Raw genomic sequence first — 10,606 nt, 5'->3', positions numbered from 1 at the left:
CTTAGAAAAATACATTACAAGCAGTAAAACATGAAGGATATTGACTTTATCATCAGCCTCTTTGCTATGTGCAAAACCAGATTCACAAACCTTAGATACAGTTCTTCAGTATTGGCCGAATGTTTCTTTGAAAGTAAGCATTATCCAAGTAAAGGAACTTTAGAACACTGTTCTCACACTCTGATTTTCTCTCCTTGTCTTTCCGAATGAGCAGCAAGCTTCTTTTATCTCCCTGCATGTTGCTCGGTTCTGCTTCCAAGGTCAACACCTTGATCCTTGAGCTTTACCAACCCACAAGCTCACTTTTTCTTCTTAATCATCAAAGTAGAACCTTTCCTTCTGACTTTTCCAACTTGACCAAAAGCCATGAAGGAGTAACCGAAATTGTTTTCCAATGGTCAACCAAATCTGAACCATAGATATGCAACTTGGTCCCCAAGAATCTCTTGTGACCGTGGATTTGTAGCAGTGAAGAACATAGATCAACTTTTTCTTTGAATGCCATTTTCGGATAGAACAGAGAGTATGGAAGAAAGGATGAAGATCTGATTCATGCAAGATCAGATGGATTACCTTTCTTAAGCTTGATTTGTATTAGATTTTCTGCTTTAGCTTCTGTGCTTCAGGCTTAGATTTTCTCTTTCTTGCTTCTTTGGTTACTGGCTTATGGAGGAAGCTTTTCTTCTCTTTCTCTTTCTTACTTTTCTGAAGTCTTGATGTGACTTGATTAGAGAGGAGAACGTTGCTTTGGTTGGAGCAATATGGTGGGAATTAAAAATCAAATCGAGCTTGGATCGGTTTGGTTCATGTAACCCGTTTGACCCATCTGATTTCTTTGGCTTCTAACTTTTGCTTTTGTTTGGACTTTACTCATCAGCCTTGCTTTATTGTCTTTATACCATTTTGGGCTGCTTGGATGAATTTGGCCTACAACACGAAATAAATAATTAGTAATATGCCATTAAAATTTGATCAACACTAATTATTTATTTTGTCCAAAAATAATGTTTGTCATCACTAATTGATTTAGTTAATTTCTTAACTCAACAAAAATTAAGAGACCTTGTTTGATAGCGGCAACCATGGTCCTCTCCGTCGTTGTCCTCTTCTTTCCCCTTTCTTTTCCTTCTTTTCCCCATTTCTTCCTTTTGCTCCTGTGTCTGTTGTTCCCTTGTCTCTTTCTCTCTCTTCTTTGCCGCGCCAATGGCTCCCCGCCTCGCCAGTGTTGCCCTTCCTCCCTTTTCTTCTTTTCTTTTTACTCCATCTTCTCTATTTTGCCCTTCCTCCCTCTTCTTCTTTTTCTTTTTCTTCCATCTTCTTTATTTTTTTATGATTTTTCTCTATTGAGAACGGTTGAATCGTTCAAAAATCGATCAATTGAATTGATTTTGGACCTAGTCGATTGGACCAAATTGAAATTCGGCCAATTTTCAAAAAATGACGTCATTTAGTTGTTTTTTAGAAAATAACAGACTTTGAAATACGGGGTTGGTCTTCTCTTCTCTCATCATAGTTGTTAAAATCGAACTGATCCGGCTGGACAGACCAAAAAACCAGTGAATTGGCCATGGGATAGATAAGGGACCGGATAAAAAAAGAACAAGTGAAAATCGGTTTCACCCAAAACCGGTGAACCAGCGGGTTTGGAAACACGAACCGGTTCAGATTTTTTTTTTTAAAAGATAAACGGAAAAACCCTAGTTCAGTAACCCACCCTACCCCCCAGCGCTCTCGCTCTCGCCCACAGAGGTACAGCGCCGCCCCCTCCCCCAGCCATCTCACTCTCACCTCGGTTCACCGCCTCCGCCGCCGCGCCTCTCGCCGCGTCTCCTCCGCTCGTCGTCCCTCGCGTGCTCGTCGTCCCTCGCGTGCTCGTCGCCAGCGTTCTTGCTCCCTCTGCCTCGTATTCCGCTCGTCCGCCATCACTGCACCCAACGCCTGGTGTGCTACACTGCTCGCATCTTGCATCTCTTCCTGCAGCTGTGCTTCCTGGTGACTGCTCGCGTCTCGCCGCGCCTCCATCCCTCCTTCACCTCTCTTCCGCGGGTGTTGCTGCCTGCACTACATTGCTCGATTCTGCCGCTGCAACAACAGTCAACATGTAAGTTTTTTTAGTTATTCTAATATTCTATATTAATTTTTAATAGTTGACATTGATGTTATTTCTGATGTTTTTATTGTAGTATGATATAGGAATCTGATTAGAATATGGTAGAGGTTGAAATTGAAATGTTGAAATGTTATTTTTGTTAATTTTATTGTTGAATAGGTTTATGAATTGGGTTTGCTGACTGAATATGCAGTGATTTTGTTGAGTGTTGAATTGGTTTATGAATTATTTTGCTGATTATGAATGATTTTGTTGATTGATGAATTGGTTTTGCTGATTATGAATACAAAGTGATTTTGTTGATTGTTGCCTGCTGTAATGATGTTGAATTTCTTTAGATGCTCAGATTTTGAAATTATTCATTGCATATAATTTACAGATTGTTATTCTTAATCTATCATATTAAGATACTATCCTTAATGTTCAGAAATCATTTGTTGTTCTGTTTTTTTAATGGCTACTTTGAGTTTGTTCAGAAATCAATTTTTTGTGCTCAATGCTATACTCTGAGTTTGTTCACTACTGTAATTTTTGTTTATTTATTTTTTTTTTTTTGAAGCTGAAAATTTTGACAATCCTTGTTAATTTATGGAAAAGCTTGTTAATCTTTGTTAAAATTGTGCTTAAAACCTTGTTAAAATTATGATGGTGTATAGTTTGTTATTTTTCGTTTTTAACTCGATGAAGAAAAGCATAAATTGGTCAGCTTGGTTAGAATAGGTTGTTCAACCTTGTTTCTAGTTCAACAAAGAAACAGATGAATAAAATTAAGTCAACTAACTAGATGAGAAGATATCGAATATTTGTTGCTGGTTTAGTTAATTCAATAAAATTTGCTTATTTCTTGTGACTTTTTTTATGAGTTCAATAGTGATATAATGAGTGATATAATTAGCGAACAAAACGAATAAGCCCACTGAGCTTGATTGCGCCTCTCAGTCCTGTATCTGAATCACAATCATGGAGGATCAACCTGCAACACCACCACCAGCATCATCATCATCATCATCATGCTGGAGCAGCGTGCTGAAGAATCAGGCAACTGCGAAGCCACCTCAGCAACAATCCATTCAGAATGGTCGAGGCTTGGTCGAGAGCTGCAAATCCGCCCATGGCGTTTCTGTGGCTGTTGTTGACGCCAACGCCGTCATTGACGGCGGCGAGAAGCTTCACAGCCTTGCCGACAAGTTTGTGTCTGTCCCTGAAGTCATGGAAGAAATCCGTGACCCTGTCTCGCGCCACAAACTTTCCTTCCTTCCCTTCACTATCGATACCATGGAGCCCACTCCTGAAGCTATCAACAAAGGTAATCTTTCAGATGAGTCTATCATTTGCATGTGGGTGTAAATAAGGACTCATTATGCATTAAGCATTAATCTTTGAGTGCGTTGTTAAATTGGACAATACAAGTGAATATGTTCCACAGAATTTAATTTGAAATTCTAGTGAAATTATCTTGGACATTAATTTAATGTTCAAAACTGCTGCTTTTTAATTCAATCTAGATGTTATATTATGATTGATAGCTTATGCATTATTATTTGTGAACTGATAGTGTGTATTGGCTTCTAACTTATACTACCAATGGAATGCTGTAGTTGTCAAGTTTGCTAGGGCTACTGGTGACCTGCAAACTCTTTCAGATGTTGATCTCAAACTCATAGCTTTGACTTACACTTTGGAGGCTCAAATCCACGGGACACAAAATCTCAGGGAAAGTCCACCTCCTGTTCAAACGGTGAACGTTCCGAGGTTGCCTGAGAAGGACATGCCTGGGTGGGGTTCTAATGTGCCTAATATGGAGGAGTGGGAAGCATTGGAGCATCAAGCTGAGGACAAGTCGAATTCCAATTCAAGGATCCTTCCTTTGAAGGACTTAAACCTGAATGTTGTTTCTCAAGAAGGTCCTTCAGAAGATGGTTCAGGGGAACATAAAAGCGAAACTTCCTCATATATTCAACAGAATCTTGAGTTAGGATCAAGTAAGCCTAAGAAATATCAACCTAAGAAAAAGGAGATAAATATTGAAGGGAAGATCATGGTGGCTGCTGGAATTGATGCATCTCAAGGACAAGTTGATGGCGACGAGGGTGATTGGATGCCTGCTGTCAGCCGAAGTACTCATAGGAGATTTCTACGAAGGAAAGCTAGACGTGAGTTGTATGACACATTATCCAGTAATCAAGATCAGCAAGATTTGGAAGAAAATGTCGATGATGTTACTGAAGATGCTGGAGCTTCGTCTCAGCACATTCATCAAAATAATGACGGAAACCATATTCAAAGTGGTGTTTCTGTGAATGATCAGATAATAGAAGAGAATGAAAGTAATGAAACGCTCCCTGCGCTTATGAAGCAAATGATGCTAGAAGGTTCACCTGAAGTTCTTGATGATGAACAAAACCCAGGTATCTCTAAACCTTGTGAGACAGATACAGTCAACGGCGAATCAAACCACCTGGAGCATGCAAGCCAGACTAGTGAAGTTACTGATTTGTCATATGCAGATGATGATAGTAGTGATCAAAGTTGGATGGTTCGATCATTATCTGAATCAAGTGTAGCCTGTGTAACAGGTGACTTTGCAATGCAAAATGTTCTTCTCCAAATGGGTTTGCGCTTGCTGGCGCCTGGAGGTTCACAGATACACCAGCTACACAGGTAATTTACTTAAGCTTCTTAAATGCTTATTATGTCTTTACAAATTGCCAATCATCACTATTCCCAACTTACATAATGACTTATGACATTTGCTGTTTGTGTGTAGTTTAATAATATATTCTGCATCACAATATGGCAATTCCTATGTGCTTATGTCTCAATTGTTTGTCCAGATGGATACTCATGTGTCATGCCTGCCGCACTGTTACTGCTGATATTGGGAGGATTTTCTGTCCAAAATGTGGAAATGGTGGTACCCTACGTAAGGTAGCTGTTACTGTTGGTGAAAATGGTATAGTGATGGCAGCCCGTCGACCTCGAGTAACATTACGTGGTACAAAGGTGAGCTTGGTTTGTTTTCTAGAACTACATGTTTAAATTTTTTTTTTTAATAATGTATTGCATCTTTTACATGGCTTTATTTGCAGTTTTCACTGCCTCTACCCAAAGGCGGCAGGGATGCAGTCACAAAGAACCTGATTCTCCGCGAAGATCAGCTTCCTCAACGGGTACTTTATCCTAAAACAAAGAAGGCTAACAAGAAGGTAGTTAATCTATACGTGCTGAAACTACTTATATAGCTGCTGATTCCGTTTCCAATTGAATTTGCTGCATCTTCCTGTTGTCCTTCCCTTTTGGAGACTTACCTTCATGCTAACCATAGCTACTTTAATTTATTTATTTTTTTCTTTTTTCTTCACAGGATGATGACATTTTTGCATCAGGCAGTGTCTTCACCCACCACACAGATAAGCGAGCTCCTTTCCAGCCTCCCATAAGGAAAGCATTAGCAGTTTTTAGTGGCAGGAGAAATCCCAATGACAATCACTACTCCGGTTCAAGACACAAGTAGTGGATATGTCTAAATTTTTTTTGGCTATTCTCTCCACCACAATTTTGTTTCACTTCTTTGTTTTGTGGAGTTAACATGGAAAGTTTGTTTAGTAATAAAATAATGATCAAGGGTTTGATGTTGTGTCCAGATCCCTTGATTACCCCTCTTATCAGTCGTGTTATGTGTGGATACAGCTGAAGACCTATTAACGTTAAAAACTAAAGTTTTGCCCTTCATTTCTTCCATATGTATATGATTCAAGCGTATTAAAAACTTAGGAATTAGGATGTTTTAGAAAGCTTAAAGTTGTCTTATCCGGTAAAGATGTGGTGTGCACTTTCCCACCATAAAAAGGATATTTTTGTCATTTACAACGGTAAATTATTTTTTATTCCGAAGGTACACATCCACATAAGTAAAAGACCAAAAAGGTAAAAAGGTCGTTGTGTTATAAATCCATGTAGTTTGGAATTTAGATAAACATTTTTTTTTGTTTCCTATCTTTGATTATGGCTTCATTGAATTTTCCTATCTTTGGATTCAGATTCTTAAATACTGCCAAGCAGAGGCCTATACTAATAGTTGTAAAATCTATTTTATCTATATAAAGGTTGAGGAAAATTTAGATCTAATGGTTAAAAATTATTGATACGAAGATACAATTGAAAATCTTTCAAAAGTTGATATATAGCAGAGGCCTATACTGATAGTTGTAAAATCTATTTTATCTATATAAAAGTTGATATATACAAGTTTCACCACAACGAGCAATTGATATTTCATCTACTATTCTATTGTAAGTTTTTTCTTTAACTTGTAATTTTATAGATTTTCGAATATTTTTTATTTGTCTCTCTTAATTCAATAACTTTCACTAGCATTATCCTCCAACTAAAATTAGTAATAAATTTAATAAATAATCCCCATTAGCATTATTTTCTAAATAGTGAATTTAATAACATTATTACGTTATTTTTTAGGAAAAAGTTATCATTAATTTTGTTTATTAAAATATTATTTTATTTATATATATTTTATGTTATAGATGAAATAGTTTATATATTATATTCTTTAAATAAATTTTTCAAATAACCTATATATTATATTATTCCTTGGATTTGTTTTAATTTGCATAATTTTATTTTCTTTAACTTATGTAAATGATTGTAGAATTTTGTTTGACGATAAAAAAAATATTTTTAGTGAAATAGAATTTACATGAATCATATTTTATTTGAGTGTTAATATATTATTTTTGTATTTATATGTTCACGTTTTTAGTTAAAATAAATCTAGTTTATTTATCAAAATCAAATAGGAAAGAAGTTGATTCTCTTTTTTATACTTTATCAAAAAGTTCAACTTATGCAAATACTGCTAAACATAGAAAAATAAATTATATTAAATTCGGATTTTCTTTAAAAAAAAGGATTATTATATTTGGTTTCTTTTTTGGGTCTGAAGTCTGAACTTTATTATATTTAGTTTAATTAAAAAAAGACTAGATATCGAGGCTAAAGTGTCAGTGTTTTGACGCTAACACTGCATATTGGGCTTCAATTCGACGCCAAACATTGGGCATATATTGTAAACGTTAGAATCGGACTTAAAATAAACCCTATTGGACAGAAAATACATATGGCCCTTCATATTTAAAAGATTACTGAAAAACATACTAAATTCAGCATTCATCATCACTAAATTTAGAAAGAAAAAAAAAAGTCAAACATCTTGACTTACACTGATAATGCTATTGTTTCAAGGGCAAGAATTTCTAACTAAAGTAGTCTTGCCGTGTTGATATGGAAGACACTAAGACATTCTTGTAAGTCCAGACGAATGCTTATATATTTTAAAGTTTAGGATTTAAATAAAATTTTCAATTAATTCTGATTTTTTTTTGTAATTTCTTAATCCACCCCCCCCCCAAAAAAAAAAACATATTACTAAATACCAACACCTAATGCAATGGCCTTCCATCTAAGATTAGGGTAGCTTCTCCAAAGGAACAGGCACTTGATGGCCATGAGGAAAATGGGAGAGCCGGATAAGGCGGCCGGAAGAATCCGGGAAGCGGTGACGCTGGTGTGGCTTCATTCGATACCATTATAGTTTCATTGAGCTCTTCTTCCACATTGCTAAGTTGTGAGTTCTTAGAAGGTTGAAGTAATACTTGTTCTTCTTTTAGTGAAGGCGAATTCGAAGCCTAATACATCAAAGAAATAATGTTTTCAACAATGAGCTTATAGCTCAAGAAATTCTCACAACTCATATATAAGTAGTATAAAGAATTAGTCCTACACCGGAAAAAATTAGAAAGAAGTGAAGAGTTTATAAACAAAGACTAACCAAATTTTTGAACATGTCGAAAAGACTTGATCGTCGTTTTCGCGGCGTGGCGTTGCTCTGCCGCAGCCGGATAAAGTATTTCTGAGCATGACTTGCTACCTGAGTTGGCGTTCGTGATACAACGTAATTTCGAGATATTCCACGCCAGTCTCCTTTTCCTAATTTCTCCAATCCAATTAAGAACAATCGATGTTCTTCTTGGCTCCATGGAATGCCTAAAATATAGTAATCTTAATCAACATGTAATTAACTACATTCTCTCTACCTCCTCCTAGCTTAAGACACTTAATTTTCTTTTTTTTTTTCATACTGCAGTTATTTAATTAAATTATTATCTAATCATTTTTTACATTTAAAATATATAGATTACAAAAATTTTAGTAATGTAATACAATTATTTAAATCTATAATTATTTATTGACGTGTTTATATAAATTTTAAAATAAATAGTTTTATGACATTTAATCAAAGTCTAAAATTCAAATATTGATATTTTTATAAGAATTGTAATATAAGACAAATAAAAAAAATAAAAAATAAATTCAATCTTAATATTTTTATACGTATATTTATTAATAAAAAATATACGTGTAAATCAGTATCAAAATAATAACGTGTAAATCAGTATCAAAATTAAGTTCTAAAAAATATGCAAAAAATTTAAGCTTCAAGCTTAAATTTGGCGGTTACAAACCTTTGTTTATGGAAGGAGGAGGATGGTGGCAGTTGATGGTGGCAGCAGGGGTTGATGGCTCACTATCCAACACGTAACCGTCAGAGGAGTAGTGTGAGAAAGGAGAGTTATGATTGGGTGATGCGGCGGAGCATGATCCTGATCCGTGGGTCATGGAGAGCCGCACCCCAAAGAGCTTCACTGTAGTAACGGTGGTGCGAGACGCAGAGGATGAGTAATAAGGGCATGTTCTGGAGTTGTGACCATTTTTGCTGCACCCGGAGCACCTCCGATTCATGATGTGAAATTATTGAATGAATCACTTTGTTTTAGTTTTATATGTAGCTACCTACCCTCATCAATAATGTAGCAACAAAATATATGGTGTATTATTTAATTATATTATTTTGGATTTAATTTGTAATTGCTTAATAAAAAGTAGGTATGGAGTCAAAGGTTGTTTGCATGTGATGATGATGTGTATAAATTGTAGTTAGATCGGAAAATGTGATGCATGTGTTGTATTATGGGGAGAGACTAGAAATGACAGAGACAGAATATATGTCTATATATAGACAACACTAGATGGTACTATGTTATGGATATGGATAATGTATATGGATTTGGATATATATATATATATAGACCTTGATTTAGAGGATAAAGCTTCTCTCTAACCCCACTTTTGAAGGAATAATTAAAAATAAAAAAGTAAAAGATTATTATTAAGTAAAAGATGTTAACTTGTTAAGGATAGTGTATGTAACAAATTTTGTGATTAATTTTTTATACACTAAAAAGTAAGATTTATTGAAATTAGAGGTTAATCGTATAAAATAAATAAATATAAATATCAAGTAGTGTTGTTATTTATCTATTTATCTACGTAAACGTTATTTATTATCCCAAGGCAACAAAGTTTCTTACGCCAACACTTCCTTTTTTTTCTTTTTTGATTTATTTATTTATAAAACTCAAATCTAGAATCTTCATTAAGCCGTTGGCTATGTGCTTGGATACTTATGATTTTCTCTTAAATAAGATTTTGAGTTAGTTAACTTGAACAAAATTAATTTGAGAATCTATGCGACGATAAGTGACACTCATGAAAGAATTAAAATTTTTTAAATTTTAAATTTTATTTAAAAAAATATAATTTTTTATTATTTATTTTATAGATAAAATAAAAAAATATAAAAAAAAATTATTTAAAAATAAAATATTATATTTTATTTTTTAAAATAAAAATTTAAAATTTAAAAAATTTAAATTCTTACAAATTAATTGGTCTAATAATTTGTTGATCTAGCCATCAACTTATAATTTAAATGACATAATTTTTTTATATTCACTCAAAAATTATATATTCGAGTCTCACTTCTATTTTTTTTTTTAAAAAAACTACTTCTTGACCTAATCTAGAAGGAATATTTCTTTTCAGAGATCATATTAATTCCTTTGTTTAGTATATATCCTATTTCGTCATTTCCTCTCAGTGTTACATCTCATCTTATGACTGTTTGACTATTAGCTTCACCAATCTTATAAATTATTAACGCCAATACATATCCAAAACACGAAAAAAAAAACCCAAAAATAGAACGTGCTTATCTTTTGGGCGAGAAAAATATGCTTATTTTGGATTCGTTTGTATTGGTTTTTAAAAATAATAGTTATTTTTTATTTTTTAAAAATTTCTTTTTAATATAATAGATAAAAGTTATTTTATATTTAAATAATTTTTAAAAAAATTCAAATATTAAAAATATTTTTTACCTTTACCTTTTCTAAAATAAGGTATTATTAACTTTAAAAAATATTAAACAATTTGTTTTTTTAATAAAAGTAATTTTTTAAATGTATTTAAATAAATTTAAAATTAAATAAAAACATTTTTTTTAAAAAAAAACTTGTTTAACTTCAAAAAAAAAAATCAAACCAATAGGACAATACTTAATAGTTGCTGAAGAGGTGCTTA

General features: G+C 33.6%; 2 protein-coding genes across 7 annotated transcripts; one reads left to right on the top strand and one right to left on the bottom strand.

Moving 5' to 3' along the window:
* The first annotated feature begins 1,645 nt into the window (after positions 1 to 1,645).
* Positions 1,646 to 5,842, top strand: LOC112709960 (RNA-binding NOB1-like protein). Of its 6 annotated transcripts, none has more exons than XM_025761993.3 (7): positions 1,704 to 2,101; positions 3,050 to 3,416; positions 3,709 to 4,518; positions 4,618 to 4,771; positions 4,945 to 5,113; positions 5,200 to 5,316; positions 5,475 to 5,842. In XM_025761993.3, exons 2-7 carry the CDS (start codon positions 3,071 to 3,073, stop codon positions 5,622 to 5,624), a joined length of 1,746 nt encoding a protein of 581 aa, XP_025617778.1. In that variant the 5' UTR covers positions 1,704 to 2,101; positions 3,050 to 3,070; the 3' UTR covers positions 5,625 to 5,842. The 6 variants fall into 6 exon arrangements, with proteins under 6 accessions (XP_025617775.1, XP_025617778.1, XP_025617776.1 ...); XM_072202287.1 differs by having other exon boundaries at positions 1,705 to 2,101; positions 3,006 to 3,416; XM_072202288.1 differs by having other exon boundaries at positions 1,962 to 2,101; positions 2,982 to 3,416.
* A 1,385-nt stretch (positions 5,843 to 7,227) lies between these two features.
* Positions 7,228 to 9,016, bottom strand: LOC112709959 (transcription factor MYBS3). The gene is made up of 3 exons (XM_025761989.3): positions 8,650 to 9,016; positions 7,956 to 8,170; positions 7,228 to 7,812 (listed from the first exon to the last, which is right to left on the bottom strand). The coding sequence occupies exons 1-3, from the start codon at positions 8,924 to 8,926 to the stop codon at positions 7,567 to 7,569; spliced, it is 738 nt and encodes a 245-aa protein (XP_025617774.1). The 5' UTR covers positions 8,927 to 9,016; the 3' UTR covers positions 7,228 to 7,566.
* Positions 9,017 to 10,606: the final 1,590 nt, after the last annotated feature.

This window comes from Arachis hypogaea, chromosome 9 (genome assembly GCF_003086295.3).
Source record: "Arachis hypogaea cultivar Tifrunner chromosome 9, arahy.Tifrunner.gnm2.J5K5, whole genome shotgun sequence".
Lineage (NCBI taxonomy): Eukaryota > Viridiplantae > Streptophyta > Magnoliopsida > Fabales > Fabaceae > Arachis > Arachis hypogaea.
The sequence above is the reverse complement of the archived record's forward strand: the minus strand, read 5'-3'. Positions and strand labels throughout refer to the sequence as shown.